The sequence below is a fragment of the Camelus dromedarius genome, chromosome Y (genome assembly GCF_036321535.1).
Source record: "Camelus dromedarius isolate mCamDro1 chromosome Y, mCamDro1.pat, whole genome shotgun sequence".
Lineage (NCBI taxonomy): Eukaryota > Metazoa > Chordata > Mammalia > Artiodactyla > Camelidae > Camelus > Camelus dromedarius.
In genome coordinates this window covers 14,609,589-14,628,064 of record NC_087473.1, presented here as the reverse complement: position 1 = coordinate 14,628,064, position 18,476 = coordinate 14,609,589, and the positions used below count along the sequence as shown (strand labels likewise).

At 56.1% G+C, this 18,476-nt stretch overlaps 2 protein-coding genes across 12 annotated transcripts in view; one reads left to right on the top strand and one right to left on the bottom strand.

The window, feature by feature from the left end:
- LOC135320441 (F-box-like/WD repeat-containing protein TBL1X) overlaps window positions 1–12,415 on the top strand; it is a 201,534-nt gene extending 189,119 nt beyond the window's left edge. For all 11 annotated transcript variants that reach the window (XM_064483563.1, XM_064483561.1, XM_064483560.1 and 8 more), the window contains 5 exons: window positions 3,573–3,647; window positions 4,039–4,166; window positions 5,827–5,992; window positions 7,567–7,668; window positions 8,588–12,415. In XM_064483563.1, the coding sequence (XP_064339633.1) occupies window positions 3,573–3,647; window positions 4,039–4,166; window positions 5,827–5,992; window positions 7,567–7,668; window positions 8,588–8,614 (498 nt within the window). In that variant the 3' untranslated portion in view covers window positions 8,615–12,415. The remainder of the gene's footprint in view (window positions 1–3,572; window positions 3,648–4,038; window positions 4,167–5,826; window positions 5,993–7,566; window positions 7,669–8,587) is intronic.
- Window positions 12,416–15,835: 3,420 nt separating this feature from the next.
- Window positions 15,836–18,476, bottom strand: part of LOC135320397 (G-protein coupled receptor 143-like) — a 26,672-nt gene continuing 24,031 nt past the window's right edge. Inside the window, exon 9 of the mRNA XM_064483499.1 lies at window positions 15,836–16,260. Within this exon, the coding sequence (XP_064339569.1) occupies window positions 16,166–16,260 (95 nt within the window). The 3' untranslated portion in view covers window positions 15,836–16,165. The remainder of the gene's footprint in view (window positions 16,261–18,476) is intronic.

Sequence of the window (18,476 nt, the reverse complement as noted above, 5' to 3'; positions counted from 1 at the left end):
CGCAGACCAGTTCTGCAGCCCTTTGCTCTGTAGGCTGTTGCAGCTCTCAGGTGGTTGGCTTAACCCAGTTATCCAACTGGACAGGCGGTAGGGGGAAAAATGACCTGAGATGAGGTAGATGTTGGGTTTTGCAGGAAAGACTTTAAAGGAGCTATTATAAAATTGTTTGAGGATATAAAGGAGAGCCTGCTCATAATGAGTGGACAGATGCAGAATGGCAGCAGAGAAAGGAAAATTATGTTCTTAAACAGTCAAATGGAAATCTCAGAACTAAGAGGTATAATGTATCTGAAGAACTGATACAAGATTGAACAAACGGTTGGAAGCTTAATGACCTGTAGGACAATATGAAGCACTCTACCGTATATGTGCAGTGGAGAGAGAAGAAAAAAGAATGAAACAAAAATTTGAAATAGTGATAGCCAAACTTTCCTAAATTTGGTGGAAAATACCAACATTCAATCCAAGAAGCTCAGACGCCAGCTGACTTCTCGCTGAATTCTTTTTTTTAATTAACTTTTTATTGAGGTATACTTGATGTACAGTGTTATAAATTTTAGATGTACAACATAGTGATTCATACCTTTTCAAGGTTATACTTCATTTATAGTTATCATTAAATACTGGCTATATTCCTGGTGCTGTACAATGTATCCTCATAGCTTGTTTGCTTTATACATGGTAGTTTGTACCTCTTAATCCCCTCCCCTTTTCTTGCCCCTCCCCCCGTCTCTCTCCCCACTGGTCACCACTAGTCTCTTCTCTGTATCTGTGAGTCTGCTTCTATTTTGTTACATTCACTAGTCTGTTCTCTTTGTTAGATTCCACATATAAGTGATATTGTGTGATATTTGTCTATGTCTGACTTCACTTAGTATGATCATCTTTAGGTCTATCCATGCTGCTGCAAATGGCATTGTTTCATTCTTTTTTATGGCTAAGTAGTATTCCATTGTATAAACATACCACATCTTCTTTAGCCAGTCATCTGTCAGTGGGCACTTAGGTTGCTTCCATATCTTGGCTCTTGTAAATAGTGCTGCTGTAAGCGTTGGGGTGCATGTGTCTTTTCAAATTAGTGTTTGTTCTCTTTGGATAGATCATCAAATTCTTGAGCATAACACATGAGGCTCTTCACAGCCTTTCCCCAGCAGATCTCTCTAGTGTCCACGCCACTACTCGGCCCGCCTGGAAGACGTGCTGGCTTTGAGCACCTCACACCTGCTATGCTCCCCTACCTTTGACTCTCACAGCATCCCTTGCCCCTGACTTCACTGACATCAGTCACGTTGTCCTTGGCACTTGCCTTTTTCCTTAGTACCCACTTTTCTGCAGCTTCTGTCCCTGCAGGTCCCTGCTTCCATAAGAAGGCTCTTTCAGAGCACAGGGGCCCGTTGTGCTCTTAACACCTCACTATGGCCACCACCTGATCCTCCTCTTTACTTTTCTGAGCTAAACTTATTTCTCCTCTAATCCAAGACTCTCCCCAAGCTCTTAAGAGGAGGTCTTGTGACTCTTCAGCTGCCCCACTGGGACTTGATTGCAGTCACACCACTGGGCTCTTCAGCCAAGTCTGACTGAAGCCATCATTCTGCACAAGACAGGCGCTAAATGAAGAGAGCCTCCTTCCTCCCGAGGCCCTATGAGCTGTTCCTGGATGCTTTCTGGGAATTGTGGCTTGGAGGGCAGAGGGAGGGAGGGAGGGAGAGGAGAGTCCACTCTCAGGAAGGAGTCCTTTTCCCCTTGGAGAACTGAAGGTGATTAGCCCAGGGACAGTCAATGGGGACCAGCCCCCATTCCCAGGCCCTCGGGGACCCACCCTCAGGTTCTGCCCAGGGACAGTCAGCGGAGACCGGCCCCCTTCCTAGGCCTTCGGGGACCCACCCTCAGGTTCTGCCCGGGGACAGTCAGCGGGGACCGGCCCCCATTCCCAGGCCTGTGGGGACCCACCCTCAGGTTCTGCCCAGGGACAGTCAGCGGGGACCGGCCCCCATTCCCAGGCCTGTGGGGACCCACCCTCAGGTTCTGCCCAGGGACAGTCAGCGGGGACCGGCCCCCATTCCCAGGCCCGCAGGGACCCACCCTCAGGTTCTGCCTGGGGACAGTCAGCGGGGACCGGCCCCCATTCCCAGGCCCTCGGGGACCCATCCTCAGGTTCTGCCCGGGGACAGTCAGTGGGGACCGGCCCCCATTCCCAGGCCCGCGGGGACCCATCCTCAGGTTCTGCTCTCATCGGTTACGGTCAGAGCCACCCGAGCAGTCGTTGTCCTGCGTGAACCTGCCCCTGGGTCACACCTCTCACCAGACTCCGGCTTCGCATGGGGCCTGTCCTGCCTCCACTCTCCTGTGCGCACACACTGCAGTCAGCCCCACTCATCGTCCCCTGGCTCACCCTGGGCCTGCTCCTTGTGCTTTAAGCTTCAATCCCTCCCTTTTTCCCGGGCCACCCCCACTGGTACCACGTGGAACACAGACGCAGCCCTGTCCCTCCCGTCTCGCAGCCTTCAGACCACGGTGTCCTCAGTGAGCAGCGTGACCGTGCGGTTTATCCTCCACGCCAGAGCACTGAGGGGTGTGAGGCTAACTGGGAAATGAATTACGAGCCTGAAATGAGTTCATTGTTAGGCCAGGGCAGCAGGCACGCAGGGACTGGAGGGGGCTCCACAGTCCCCTGCTGGGAATAGGGGCTGAGCCCCCGCTGCGCCCCCGCCGCCTGTCCCTGCTCGCCTTACCAGGCACGCCCTCCCCACCTCACTCTACTGCAGGGAGCTTCTTCCTAACTGCCTGTGTCCCCTCTCCCTCACCTCTGGGGACCTTTGGCGTCCAGCCTCCAGGATCCAGCCTCGGGATCCCCTGACGCCCAGAACTGGAAGGCTCCTGCAGCGTCCTTCCTTTCCGCCCCACTGCACACAGCACCTGCCTGCTAGAACTTTCCATGGGCACTGAGCGGCAACGTTGCGTTTCCTTGGCTGTTTGCTCAGGATTCCGGCCCCGCAGGATGGTTCCTCCTCCCTGTGAATCCCTAACAACCTCTCAATCTGACTTCCCTTGTACGTACACCTCTGCTGGTCTGCGTTTGTGGGTTTAGGTCACGTCGCCTTGGGCCTGGGTTACCGCTCTGGCCATTGGACACCTTGTCTCTGTGCGCTTCCTCCCCTCCCCTCAGGACCAAAAGAGAAGCTTAGACGGACGGGGGAGCTGTGGTATTAAAAGTGTGTAGGAAAATGACTTTCCAAGTCAGTATTACAGTGATTGTGGTCTTCCTGGTTTTCTGTGCTGCCCTTACCATGTCAATTCAGTTGGCTTCCTTCCTAGTTGTGATTCTTTTCCTTCGAGAACTGGGGACACGGGTGGCTGGTCGGGTGGGCACATGGCTGTGCGTTTTGTGGAGGTGAGGAACACGGACTGAGGAAGAGGCGAGTACGCACAAGTCTGCCCGTGTTCCTTGGTGTCCAGGGCAAATGCAGGTCGGCTTTCTGCAGAGAGGACAGTGTGCGCCTGCCCCCTGCTGGAAGGCTGTGTTACTGCTCCAGGGCCCTTATTTCTTTTTAAAACCCTGTGCTCTCTTTCAGAATGAAGTCAATGCCATCAAATGGGATCCTTCTGGAATGTTGCTAGCGTCCTGCTCTGATGACATGACATTAAAGGTAAAGCCGTCTGATCCTGGACTGCCCCCTGTACTCAGTGCTGGTCTTACGTTCCCTGGTTCTGCAGCTGGCGGTTCCGTGTGAGCATTCTCCCCGCCTCTGTCACTTTCCCCGTTGCAAACTCGATGTTGCTGTCATGCAGGGAACTCCAGCCTACCCGTGGCGGGTCCTGCTGGGTCTTTTCCCTCCCGTGGCCTTCCTCACGGGCACCCCTAGTGTTCAGCGGCCCCTCTCCCGGGCAGCGCCTGCCAGTTAGCCAGCTGCACACCTCACGGTGCCGTGAGCTTCCCAAGGGCCAGACACTAGTGAGGGCTCACGGAGGGAGTGATGTGGAACCACCGCCGGCTGGAGAAACAGCCTTTGCTCACACTGTTCGCGACGCCTTCTCTAGATCTGGAGTATGAAGCAGGATACGTGTGTCCACGACCTTCAAGCTCACAGCAAAGAGATCTACACCATAAAGTGGAGCCCCACCGGGCCAGCCACCAGCAACCCAAACTCCAGCATCATGCTAGCGAGGTAAGAGGAAGACGGCCCTCAGCCCAGCCTCGCTCCCTGAAAGCAGCCTTGCTCACCACGGCTGAGCCAGCAAGTCACTCACAGCCAAAGAGAACGGAAAACTTTGCCCAGGTGTCTTGCAAATGTGTTTACACCCTTCCAAACCCAGTGGAGAGGTACCGCACTCTTGGAAGGGCCCACGAGCTGTGAGTTGTCCCTTGATGCCTGACTCGAGGTAAGGACAGTGTTAACCACGAGGCAGGCAGGAGGAATCAGCCATGTCATCCGGGTCCCAGCACTTTGCTTCGGTGAAAGTGTTTATTACAACAGAGAGAGGAAGCAGTTCAGCCTGGACCTTGGGCTTGGTTCATTGGGTTCGACTCGGAGCTGCCTGCAGGTGGCCAGAATTTTGAGCAGTGGTGGGGCCCCCCAGCCCCAGCCAGGTCTGACCTACCCGTGTATGTAGTGAGCCCCCGAGACACCAGCACTGGAAGGTGTGGGGCAGCTGGTCAGTCAGAGGCTGGGATTGGGAAGAGTGGTTTTAAGTGACCACAGTGGCCTCCCCAAGACCACATCACTCAGGCTGCGGTCCCCAGAACTGCGGGTCCCAGTGCTCATCGGGCCCCGTTCAGGATACACAGTTGCACTCTCAGTACCGTATTTTAATAAGAACACTTAGAAAAACAAGCCAAAGAGATTCTGAGACTGAATACCAGGATACCCAGGGGTCTGGAGAGCAGGGTCCAATGAAATGGGGGTGCTTGTTGAGCCTGGGAAAGGCGCGACTTGGGAGAATGTTTCCCTGCCAGGAAATAGCGGTGCGGTTGCTCTGTGTGGGTGCAGAGAACGGGACCGGGGAGGGGGTGGCAGGTGGCAGGGTCCTCGCACATAGCTCCGGCTCGGCCGCGCGGCCCCTGTGGGGGAGGGGGCGGCCTCGCCGGGCAGCAAGGACTCTTGGCTGAGAGCGTCCGACGCAAGGCCCTCTCTTAGAAAACACCGAAGGGAATTCCTGCATCAGCTGAGACGCTGATCCAGAGAAACACAAAGACCGGTACTCTTTATTTCATGTAGTTGTCCTAAAATCCACCTAAATGTCTAGGACATGGGACACACTGTAGGCATTTGTGGTTTTTTTGATGACTTGGAAGGTGTTTTTGAACCGCAGTGCCAGAGAAAGCAGCTTTGTGGTGTGTACTGTGCTCTTACGTTTGGAAATAACTAAAATTTGCAACTCCCAGGAGAGTGATTGTTTATTTGGATGCAATTGAACTTTAATTCCCAGGGGATTAAAATGCTCATTCACTCAGTTTGCTATTTTCCCAAGCATTATTTTAGTTGGCAGCGATAGAGGTGGTGTTTTAAGTTGTGGGAGCATTTTACAAAATGTAGTGAATGCAGAAGTGTTTCCCATTCGTATCTCAGAAAAATGCAGAAACCAGTGAGCGTGAGGATCAATTTGTTTCCCTAATTAATGGCACCACAAAAAGAAAAGCTTTGTTTTGTGACTGCGGCTTGGTTTTCAGCATAGCCGCGTCACATTTTAGAAGAGTCGGGGTGTACTTACTGTCTCCCGAAACGGGAAGGCTGGGAGGAACGCCCACCCACGGTGTCTGTGAGGCATCGAGAGAGATGGCGGGGGACCCGCGCGTGTCCTGCTGACTTTCCGCTCCCGTCTCCCCAGTGCTTCGTTTGACTCCACGGTTCGGCTGTGGGACGTGGAGCGGGGCGTTTGCATCCACACGCTCACCAAACACCAGGAACCAGTCTATAGTGTAGCTTTTAGCCCCGACGGGAAATACCTGGCCAGCGGCTCCTTTGACAAGTGTGTGCACATCTGGAACACTCAGGTAATCCCCGACCCCCGTGGCCCAGCCCTTCCCCAAAGGACCGCCTGGAGAGTCGTGTGTTCGGTGACCCGGGCTCGGAGCCGCGCCTGGGGCGTCGGTGCTGAGGAGCGCGTTGCCTCAGACGGTCCTCTGCAGGGGGACCCCAGGCCAAGTGCCTTCTGCCCTGTGCCCCTTGGTGGGGGAGGCTCCCCTCCAGGCACACCCACCCAGTTCGGGTACTTTTTCTGAGTCCTTGGCAGGAAACCTTCCCCCTGCCACCTCCTCTTGGACGTGAGCACTGAGCTCGGAAAATTGTAACACAGTCATCTCAGCGGAGATGCTGCCCTGTGGGCACTCAGGTTGGGGTGAGGGTCCCGCCGTAGGGGGTGCACAGGCCCCTGACCTCCTCTGCTCCACACGACTCCTGGAGCTGCCCCTTGGAGCACGTCGAGGAATGTGAGGACCATTTGTGGGCGGTGGTCAAGCCATTTCAGCCTGTCCCAGGGAAACAGTCTAGGTTTGGGTAGCAACGGGAGTGTCACTGTGGGGTCGTCCTATCACAGGAGAAAGAGATGGTGTCTGAGGACACGCAGCCCCTGTGGGTGTCTCTGGCCGCACCTCAGGGTGAGGGAACTGGGAGCATGAACAGTGGGAATGAGCGGGCCTGGAGGAGCATAAAGTGCTCCTCTGGGCGCTGAGCTCGCGCTTCTCCTGCAGGTGGGGCAGCGATGGTCATGTGGGGTCGTGGCCAGCAGCAGTGGTACACTCCGTGTGACCTTGGGGTGGACTGAACAGCCCCCCCGCCTCTCTCTCACCCGCACCCAGCTTCCCGATTCCCTTTCGCCTGGCTGACTCTCAGTCCGCACCCACTGGTGGCCGGGGGAGGTGGTACCTGAGCCGCACAAACGCGTGGGGCCGGGGGAGGTCCACGGGGACCTCAGGCTTCCCGGGAGCTGCCTCCCATGAGTCTTGTCTTGTCGGCCAGCCAGAGGCGATAGTGGCCCTCAGGTAGGACCCGGCTGGCGCCGAGCAGAGCCTCACGGCCCTGGATAGGCCCCGGAAAACACCCATCGCAGGAATGACGTGTGGCAGCCTCTGGTCTGAACCCTTGCTGAAACAGCGGTGGGTGCACTTGTAAAATGACATCATCGGTCCAGCCCTGCCTGCTGTCGGCAGCTCATCAGGTCCCTTAACCCCTCTTCCTACGAATCACAAAACCCTTGAGGCATGTTGAGGCTCCCTTTAATCCTCAGTGACACGACGGCTTTTCTAAATGTGCAAAAGTGCGTAACAGGCAGATTGCTCGTCTCCAGCTGCCTCGGTCTCCCTGCCACCATCCGGCCGTGGCTGCGGTGACCTGTGGGAGGCAGCGTGACGCCAGCCAAAACGTCGAGGCCGATTCCATGGGCAGCCGTAGGTCACCTACGCTGCCCGTGTAGCGAGTCTGTGAGACGCATTTCTACAGCCACCGAGCGTTTCCTGAAAATACTCTTAGCTTCTCTGAGTTTGAGGATGTTTGCGGTAATGCACGGGGGGACCACGTCCACGTCCTTGGTGCCCCTGGCACCGTGAGTGACCGCAGCTTTGCTTTGCAGAGTGGGAGTCTCGTCCACAGCTACCGAGGCACTGGCGGCATCTTCGAGGTGTGCTGGAACGCCCGAGGGGACAAAGTGGGCGCCAGCGCGTCCGACGGCTCTGTAAGCAGCACCTGTGGTTTGCCACGGCGTGGAGGGCGTGAGGGAGGAGGGGCTGGAAGCTCCAGGCTCCTGGTACTGGCTGGGCTTCCCAGGGGTGGGGTGAGTCTCCAAGGACACAGCTGGCTCTCACTGGATGTGTGTCGGGTGAAGGAGACTTCTGGCTGGATCCTGCCCGGTTGGCACCGCATCAGAGAGCAGCTGTCTCTTCCTCACTCTCAGTGATTTTCTCAGTGAGATGGTGGCTTTCCCGCGGTGACTTTTCCCCGCCGGGGGGCACTGTGGCTGTCCCTGCTTCGTGGGGTTGCTCCTGGTGTCTGCTGGGTGGAGGCCAGGATGCTGCTGAACCTCCCCTGTGCCTAGGACGCCCCCACAGCAGAGATGACAGGGCCCAGATACACAGGGGCCAAGACTCAGAAGCCTGCTCCCGTCTTGACTCCAGCCTGGGCCTCTGGTGTTACAGCTCCCACCTTCCACTCCATGGGGCCCAGTTTCAGCTTCTGGGATGTCTAGCTTTTTGGTTCCCACCTGCACTTGAAATTGACCCAAGCTGTGGGGCAGAGGGCAGGGGGTGGCTGGCCAAGTGCCCGCCTGGCCCCCTAGTGGTGCTCAGGCCTGAGCCCCTACGTGGGTGTCTGGTCTGTGACCCCCACCAAGGGCTGCGCCCTCCCCCCCCCCCCCCGAACTCCTTCCCGGTGCTGCCCTGGACCTGGCTACTTCCCTCTAGGCTGTTTGCAGGGGTTGACTGGTCGGATGCTCAGATGTTATTAGCCTGTCGTTTAGAGTTTCTCTGAACCCTCATGACTCTGTGCCAGTGGAAGTCTATTTACAAAAAGTGGGTGGTGGGCCGTGGGCCGTCCTCTTCTCTGAAGGCCTCCTGGGTTGTCTCTCAAGATAACCGGCACCTCCTCTTTCCTTCCAGGTGTGTGTTTTAGATCTACGAAAGTAAACACAAAATACTATAGGAAAAGAACCCTAGTGGACCAGCAGTGAACGTGTGGGGTTGGAGCACTCTCCAGACACAACTCTGTCAGCTCCGAAACTGTGCGAACTTGACGTTAGAGTGTACTTTGCAATCAGCTCATCCCTGGCCACAGGAGTCTCTATTTTTTTGTAATCTTCATCAAGAAGTTTAAAACAAAAAGCATACCCACAGTCCCATCAGAGGGGGAAGAATGGCTCCCACCTGGAACGTGGGAAGCGGGAAGCCAGCAGCTAGACGGCGCGTGGGTGGGACCCCGTCCAGAGCAGGCTCTGAGGGCTGAGAGGAAACGAAGAAGGAAAAAAGCTGTGCCAAAAAGAAACAGAAGGAAAGACGCTGTGAGAAACCAAAAGGGGGGAGAAAAACCACTCCACGTGGTGGGTTGTTTCGTTTTTTCCTAACAGTTTGGACACTACAGTTACTCTCACAAGGATGTTCAAAGACCAGTTTGTACCAATGACTTGGGCGACTTTGTAACCCCAACACTTTGTATTTTCTACAATCTTTGTCCCGTGCTTTTTCTATCTGCTGGAATCCTGTCGTCCGGGGCCCTTCTGTCTGAGGTGGAAACCGTTTTGGGTTTGTGGCGTCTTTCCTGTTGTCACTGGCCCCCTCCCCTCTGTCCGTCCTTCTTCCTTCCTTCCTTCCTTCCTTCCTTCCTTCCTTCCTTCCTTCCTTCCTTCCTTCCTTCCTTCCTGGTCTTGGTGGGCAGCACGCACTTGGTGGACACAGCCTTATGGACCAGACTCGGACGTGATGACGGAGTCTCTGGCAGACGGTGTTCCCTCTCCCTCCCCTCCCCTCTCCCCACCCCTTTCTGAGTTTCTTCCCCTCCCCTCTCCCCACCCCTTTCTGAGTTTCTTCCCCCCCCAGCTCTCCCCGCCCCTTTCTGATTTTCTTCCCCCCCAGCTCTCCCCGCCCCTTTCTGAGTTTCTAACCCCTCCCCTCTCCCCGCCCCTTTCTGAGTTTCTTCCCCCCCCAGCTCTCCCCGCCCCTTTCTGAGTTTCTTCCCCCCCAGCTCTCCCCGCCCCTTTCTGAGTTTCTAACCCCTCCCCTCTCCCCGCCCCTTTCTGAATTTCTTCCCCCCCAGCTCTCCCCGCCCCTTTCTGAGTTTCTTCCCCCCCAGCTCTCCCCGCCCCTTTCTGAGTTTCTTCCCCCACAGCTCTCCCCGCCCCTTTCTGAGTTTCTAACCCCTCCCCTCTCCCCGCCCCTTTCTGATTTTCTTCCCCCCCCAGCTCTCCCCGCCCCTTTCTGAGTTTCTTCCCAGCTTAGGTCTCAAAGGCACTTTCAGGCACATCCTAAGTGCTTTATGGAAGAAGGCAGGGCAGGGGGACTTTTTACAGGAGAAAAAAAAAAGTGACTTATAAGAGAAAGCCCCGAGTATTTTTGGAAAAAAAAATATTTTTATGTTAAAGCAATTTTAAAATCCGAAACTGGCCATCAGACATAGAGAGCTTTGTGTGATTCGTATTTTAAAAGGAATCTTAGGAAGACACAGGCAGGGTGTGAGGTAGCCTTCCCTTCACTGTCAGCTTCCGGCAGGGCGGTGAGGACGCCGGGTGGGCAGACAGTCCCGGCCCCCCCAGCTGGAAGCAGACCTGGGCGTCCTTCGGGGAGTGTTGACGGCGGTGGCCGGCAGGACAGGAATGGAGAAGGGGCCGGACCTGAGAGGGAGTCCCAGAACCCACCGTGGGCGCCAAAGAAGCCGTCGGAATGTGCGCCCAGCTTCCTGGCTGTGAGGAAGGTCACTCCAGCCGCGGCCCCCGGGGTCAGCCCGCCAAGAGCAGCCCGCCAGCCCCGGCCTCGCCGCCGGCCCGGCTCCAGGATCCCACTGGATCTGACGACCGCAACCAGCGGGGAGGGTGTTCGGCCCTGAGGGGGGATCACGTAGGTAGGACATCACTGATCACTTCTGCCGTCGTCTTCATTTCTTTCTCTCTCAAGAGACTAGAAGGAAGACTTTCTTTTTTTTAAATAATGAATCTTTTTACTGTTTTTTTAAAAAATTAAATATGGCTTTGTGTTCCTCGCGGAGTTTCCTTCGTTGCATCGGGTGACCTGGTATCGTTGTTAACCCGACGCTGACCCCGGCTTACAGGAGAGGGGTGGGGAGCGCGGAACCTGGGGCCTCTGGGCTGGTCCGTGTCCGTGGGCGGAGCCAGGCATGGGGAGGCGTGCTGGGCCCGGGGGCTGGTGGGCTGCAGCCACGTGTCTGTTCCAACAAGGAGCCAGGATGTCATTCAGAGGGTGGACTCCATCCCTGGAGCCAAAAACAAGCCGTCAGGGCGCGACCAGGGCCCCTGCAGAAATAGGAGCCGGCCAGGAACAGCTCCAGAAGCCAGAGCGCGTCCATCAGCGTCGGATCAGTAACGCACCTCCCTGGATCTGCGAATTATTCAGGCCCCATCTGTGGAAGGCCCGAAAGCGCTCTGTTGAGAGTTGGGTGTTTTATTCGGGCCTCTGTTACCTACACGCTTAGCTAAGAAGGTCAGAGTTTTACGGAGTCTCCTCCATTCCCACCTTTGAAGATAGCAGACACCCCTGGATACATGGCTAATTTCTTGCCCCAAGAAATTATTAGGCTTGGGGTGCAGTTTGGGGAGCTCTGGACGCACACCATCTGGACCCCTCCCCACATAAGAATGTCATGTCTACAGAGCATCCGTTGTCCAGGGTCAGGACACGGTTTGTGTTTGACAAGCCAGAGCCTGCTGTTGGGGGGTAGTGGTGGGACACACAGGCAGGGGTTCCCCAATCAGTCCTCAGGGAAGGGCGGTAGCCAGGGTCTCGAAGTGTTGGCATTCGACTCTGGATGCATCTGAACACTTGGGAATTGCTGGCTTGGAGCTGAGGGCTTTGAGGCCAAGGACAGGGGCTCAGTCCCGCACACCACGGTGAGCCTGACGCTGATGAAGGCAGATCGTTCGCCTGTCTGGCTTCCCCAACAGGCCGTCACAAAGGAACCTCCTGAGGGCCACAAGGGGGACCAAGATGCGAATGCAGCCAGCGCCCCTCGAATCCAGCCCCGTCTCAGCACGACAACAGCCACGTCCGACTCGGCGCCAGCGTGCACCCCACAAGCAGTCGATGGAGTCACCTCTGTCATCAGGGCTGCCCCTTGGGCCGTGTTACCACGGGACGTCGTTTACAGCTCTGAAAAATTGGAAGTAAATGCTTAAGTCTCGGTGACCGAACGGAACCGAGATGCTGACGGCAGACGTAACAGTCCTTCCCGGAATGTCTGGTTGGGTTTGAAGTGACCAAGAACTCGTCCCGCACACACCGGGGAAAAGGGGGCTACCCCACCGGGCACGCCAGGCCACCCGCGGCACCCAGGGCTTGACAGTCATTGTCTTTCTAAAAACAGATCTTGGCGCCAAGTGAAGTGCACTGTCAAACGTTAGGGTCTGCTTTTCTGCTTTGTTCCTTGTTATTTCCCCCTTTTTTAACCTTCTGTTCCACTTTTTTTTTCCAAATCGTGTTTCTGGTCAAATGCAGAGTTGTTCCTCCCGCCGCTTACTGAGGTTGTGAATTCTGGCTTCTGCAGTGTTTATTGTCTGTGTCAGACGTACAGCCAGACGGCCTTCCCTCCGCGTGTTCCAGATTCTGCTCCATCCACACCGACCCCGTTTCGTTCTCGCTCCACCCCTTCCGCCTCACGCTCTGGAGAAGAATCACCTTGTGTGTCGTAGCTCATTTGTTCCAAGAGAGAATCAACAGATCATACTCAGTGTCTTGAATAAATTGCTCTATTTTGATATTAGAGAACTTGGTGGTGTGCTTTTCTCATGTGGTCAGCAACTCTGGGCCCTGTGCTGACAGCACTCAGGGAAGGGGGACCCTGCGTTTCCTGAGGGGGGGAATCCCGGAGGGCGGCCTGCACGGTCCCAGCAGTCAACAGGGACAGAAGGTCGTGATGCAGGAGGACCAGCCGCCCCCGGTTACCTCACAAAGGGAGTGTTTTTTCAGTACGTTTCCTTCTTTCAGGCTGGCTCTTTTAGAAGGTGAAAGCAAGTGAATTTTGTCGGGCAGGTTGGTTTACCGGGAGTTTAGTTCACTGCTGAGCTCCGAGCAAGTAGAAGAACCTATAGAGTCAGGGCGCGGGGGACCGGCCGTTCTTCCTGTGCAGGGCGCGGACAGGCTCCTGGAGCCGTGGGCTCTGCCAGGTGTTTGCATTCGCCCCTTAAGTCAACTGGTGGGTGTGGCCCGGTTAACCGGCTGGCGGGCCCGGAGGCACACGGAGGCTGCGCACCAAGTCGCGCACCACGCGGTCAGGCGCCATCTTCCCGACCCCGTGCGGGCCGGGCCGCCCTGCATCCTTCCCGCCCAGTGTTGTCTGGGGTCCAGCCCTGCCTGCTTGGGCTTTTCCTGAAGCCCTGCACAGCTGACCGGGTGTGTTCCCCCGTGGTGGGTTTGCGCTGAAGCCCTGAGCGCCCTGAACCCTGCCACCAAAGCCAAGGGAAGGCGCTGCGGAGAACCTGACCAGCAGCGAAGCTCGTGACAGAGTCCCCAGGAGAAACGTGCCCGGGACGTGGGCTTTGGTGGCGTCAGCCACAATGCTGTGGCACGTCAATAGCTTCGAAGGGCCTTCTCTGTCCTGCGAAGAAAACCGGCTTGAGACCACACAGACCGTCCAAGGTTTACGTAAGTTTCGTCTTCACGTACATGGAACCCTTTGCTGCAGGGAGTCAAAGGCAGTTTGGTCCCTTGAGGCTCCCACTTACTGGGGGGATCTGAGTTTCCACTCGCGAGCAGAGAACTTTCTTCTTGTAACTGCCCGCATCAGGTTGCTGCTCCTAGAGGCTCTCTGAGGTGGTGTTTTATTTCATGGGAAGGTTTCTGCGCACCTGTGGGTGCTGGTCACTTCTGGGGGACGCCCGGGAATCACTGCCAGGCGCATGGAAGGGGTGGGAGGGGGAGGGAAACGGGTATGTCTCCTTACACGAGACTCAGAACTGGGTTGTTGTTGTTTTGTTTTGTTTTTCCAGTCTGGCTCCTTTTTCTCCAGAGTCTCCATCCACTTTGAAGGTAAGACACAGCTCCACCTGGAGGACAGCACAGGAAGCCTCGGGGGCTGGGAGGGCAGGGCTCTGCGGGGGTGCCGGAGGCCGGGACTGTTGCAGTATTACCTCCCCCTAAAACGTGAAGCTGGTACTCTGGAGAATAGGGGCTCCTATTAGGACTACAGTTACTCACACAGAAGTTACTGAGAGAAACTCCACCAGAAATGCCCCAGTTGCAAACGAGGAGGAGGAGGGTATCTTTGGAACAGGGGAACTGGGTAGACGCGCTGAAACGCTTTTTAAGGCATGATAAGTAAGCTAGGTGGTAAATTAAAATCGAAACAGAAGCCACCTGGTAGGACCAGTCTCCTCTTTTCTACACTCCCAGCTACATGTCACATCCAGCCACCCAGACTCCTGGCTGTGTGTCCCACACCCCTCACCTTTCCGAGCACTTCCGTCCCTCCCGCCACCATCGCTTTCCCTCCACCAGATCACTCCCCTTAGCATCTTGGGGATTAATACCCTCTAGCATCTGCAAAACAAGAAAACATCCCCTGCAGCACCAGCCTTAGAGGGCAATTGCTTCAAACCAAGCGTTGTCTGCTGTCATCCCGTTTATCCGTGTGTCTGCTATGCCCAGGAGTGACCTGATACCACCTCTGTCTCTGACGCTCGCTTCTGTGTCCTGGTGCATAGCCATGGGTCCGTCCGCCCCAGTCAAAACCGCCCTGTCAGTTGTGCTGATACCCCGTCCACTACGAGGAGTCGCTTTAAGGAGACAGTCAGATCAGCATGGGTTCTAACTTGCAAGCTTCCAAATCTGCCTCTGGCTGATGTAAGCCAGAAAGAATGAGTGAGGAGGGTACTGGGCAGCTCTGGGGAATCTCCGGAGAACCAGGCTTGGAGGCTGTGCAGACAGGAGCAGCCAAAATCAGGGTGCAGGATGGCATCCATGCAGATGCCCCCGGGCACAAACACAGCACTGGGAGCTGCCCGCAGGTCAGTACTGGACACTGGGCTGGCCCCGGAAAGCACACCCAGGCTGCCCTCCAAAGGGGATGTGCGCGCTGCCAACCCCTGTGCAGAAGTGCTCCTCCTGCACGGCCCGTTCCCTTGGGCGCTAGCATCCAACTTAGACCCGGGACACGTGTCTGACTGGCTCTGTGAGGGCTGTTCCCTGCTTTAGTTGCAAGGGAGCTTGGGAAAGCGAGCGGCCCGCATCTTTGCGCTAGAGTGGGGGTGGGGCTGTGCCCCGGTCAGTAGTGGGAGTCCTCAGAGGAGGGGGACTCTGAGGCTGGGGACAGGCACAAAATCCGTACAGAGATGAAGGCAGATGCCACCCGGGAGAGCTAACTCCTTCATAACTCCTGGACACTTTGGGTCATGGTGGCCGTGAGGAAGCTCAGGTCCATGTGAGCTGCGCAGACCTGGGCACCCCGGTCACAGTCATGAGATGCCCTGAGTCTATCTGCTGCCGTATGACTCCGAAAGCACAAGTCCAGAAGCATCCTGGACAGCTTTCCTAGAGCGAAACGGAGTCCTCATCTTGATACGAAGAGGGGCGTCGGGCGGCAGAGCTGACTGCAGCGTCTTGAGGAGGAAACGGTGTCTTGCTTTTCTACACTTACGTAGGTGGCTGTTCTCCAGTGCATGTTACATACAGTATTTTTGCCCCCAAATATGTATATGCACACGTATATATTTATAATGTATAAGTTTTATGTACAGTCGGCCCTCTGCACTGCGCCGCCCCCCCCCACCCTCCCCCCGCGGATGCGGACCATTCAGATGCAGAGGGTGTCTGCGTATTTTGGTATCCGTTGGGATCCTGGTACAAAACTCCCACAGATACCGAAGGGCAACTCTATATATAATTATATATGGGCTATATATATATATATATTTCATCTGATGGGAAGATGGAGACGTGGGCAGTGGTCTGAGCATAAGTCAGGTTCGAAGGATTCCTCTGACCGCACCACTGCTCAGCGCCACGGGGGGCCCGAGGGCCAAATCGCGGACCCCAGCCCGCCCTCCTCTGCCCCCTGGTGGCGGGTGCAGGACGTGCCGCGCAGCCGCCCCGCGGGGCCCTCCGCCGCGGGGCCCTTTGGCGTCTTCCCCCTCGTCCTCAGCACCACTCGCTAGAGGCGTTGTTCAGACAGAAGCCACGTCAGGCTGGGCGCTCAGGCACAACTACTTTATTCACTTTCCCAAGGACTTGGATCTGGCGTTCACGTTACAGGCGGACCAGAAAAACCCGCGTCCACGGAGACGACAGGAGCTGCGGAGAGCCTGGTCCAGGACTCTTCCTCCTCCCACCCCCAGCGCGCACTCACGGGTCACCTCTCCTCACACAGGGGATCCGCGGGAATCCGCCCTAACGGGACGACGAGAGTGAGATCTGGGGGGACTACACCCCGGGGCCGCGGTGACCGCAAGGCGAGAACACGGCTCTGAGGCGCGAGGAGCGTGGAGCCTGAGGAATGCGAGGTGTGGGCCCCGTCGCGTCCTCTCACAGGTCTCCCCGGGGCTTTGCAATAGGTCCAACCTCGTTTCCGCTGCGGGACGCACTTGTAACATGGATTTCAGCTGTGCTGGCGTCGGAACCTGGAAAGGGAAGGAGAGACCCGCCGTGGGATGGTTTCCACGTCCTGGCAGGTCTTTCACAAGCATCACAAACGTGTATTTTCTTAAGTTACATGATACTTTCACATATAGTTCGTATTACGTGATACTTTCATTTCACCAAAGGATAAAACAAATCCTACAGAGCCATCTAGGGTGACTGAACGATCCTGCATTCTTCCACCTCCCCTCCTCCGAACCACCCCGCTGGGTCTCAGCCACACCACGTGAGTGCTGCGGATCACATGGAAACCGCCCCCGTTCACCCGGGGAAGCGCCGGAGTCCAAAGGGCATCTCTTAGTATAACTAAGAATTGCCCTTTCGTGGATGATGCCACACGGTTTGGGAAGGGGGAAGTCGGTAACAACCAGTAGAATGAAAGCAAACACCACTCCTGCGGGAAGAGTAATTGTGCAAGGTCTGTTTAACCATCCCAGTGACACACCGTCCTTCAGAACCTGTGGGAATCCTTTGGGACAGAGGTCAGAATTGTTCTTTTATTCAGCTGATATTCAGGCATGTCTGCCATATGCCAGGTTATGAGTCCAAGTCAGTTCCAGGGATTCCTTAGTCTGTATCACTGCTCAGCACAACGTGGACCGGGGCTAAATCACTGATCCAAGCCTGCCCTCCTCTGCCCCCTAGTGGTGGATGAAGAACTTGCTGTGCAGCCGCCCAGCAAGTGTGTCGGAAACAGAGCTGGAAGACGCAGAGAAAGGTGGTGGCCTTTTCAACGAAGCACATGGGGCCAGTGACCGTCCCTCATGAAAATCTCCAAATACCAAACTCCCTCCACCAATAGGCCCGATCAACAGATGTTGACTGGAAAAGTGCAGTGGGGTCACTGACTTGACACCAGCTGGATGCAGCACAGGTACCTCGGAGCATGAATTGAGTCTAATGTTTAAAGAATGGCAAGAACAAGCACAACTTAGAAAGAGATGCAGGCAGAGTTTTGGAGGACACTTAGGGAAGGAACGAGAATGCCAGCATTGTATGGGCCAGAGGGGGTGATGAATTGTGCTTGGAAATGCCTGGGGCAGCCTGAGTTGCAGGAGGAGGTGACGATGTTACCAAGAAAAAGCAAGTCTGGGGCTGCAGTGTCCCACCACCACTGCCCCCCCCCCTCAGTGGCCTGTGTAGGGGAGAGGCGCTCCAAGTTTTCTCCCAGGGCAGGATTAAGATGAGTCTGGGAGAACGGAGGTCCAAGTAACTCAGACCAGGTGTGATGCACCCACGAAGAGAGGGTAAAGGAATTTAGAAGTTGGGGAAGGACAGACCTTGTGGCCACGGACCCTGCAGCCAGACCCTGAAGAGCGTTTGGGTCGCCGAGCAGGGTGGCAGGCGCAGACCCTTTGCTGAGCAGTGACCCTGCTCTGCCTGGAGCCCAGGCCCCAGCTGGGACAGCTTCGAGAAAACACTTCCAGTTCTGGAACCAGGTTCCTGCTGGGGGTGCTGGTGGCTTGGTTCTCACAGGGTCACCCCCTGTTTATGAAGATGTCCTGGGCTCATGGGAACTTGTGTGCGATTTCTGTAGTTGTTGTAGAAAGACTCTGTGCTGGTATGTCACAGTAGGGGGGAGGGGGGTGGGATCAAGGTCTGGGCTGAGGAGCCTGCCCAGCCCATGACCTCACACTTGGGGACACGCTCTGTACCCTGTGGCTTTCCCAGAGTTCCTGCCTCCTTCACCCTCCCCCTGGGGCTCCACGGAGATTCCCTTTGTGCCTGAGCAACTGCCAGCCCCACCCACGCCGAGTTGGCTGGCTGCTTGCCACCCTGGGCTTTCTGGCAGGCATGCCTTTCCAGGGGTTTTCTGTTCTGGTCTCATGGGTCTCCTCAAAGAGAGAATGTGCAGGCGGAGCAAGTCTCCCAGAAGCTGACTTGGCGAGGCTGCTGGTGGGGTGTGTGGGCTAATCCTCTACTGGTGCAGTGTGAGTGCCCGACAAGTGTCCTTGCAGGAGAGGCAGATGCTGGCGACCTCACGGCGCCAAGGGCCAAGCCCCTTCCTAACAACTCCCTAGAAGGAGCTTTGCAAGCTAGGGAGGTTCTTGGGAAATTCCTGGCCCCATGGAGATCTAACAGGTGGGAAGGCATGTTGGCTGTCTCCTGTGCCTCAGCTATTGTTCTTGGATCTCTTAAATCGGGAACCCCAACCAGGGGACTCGGAGCATGAGCCACAGAGAACATATGCCACCTG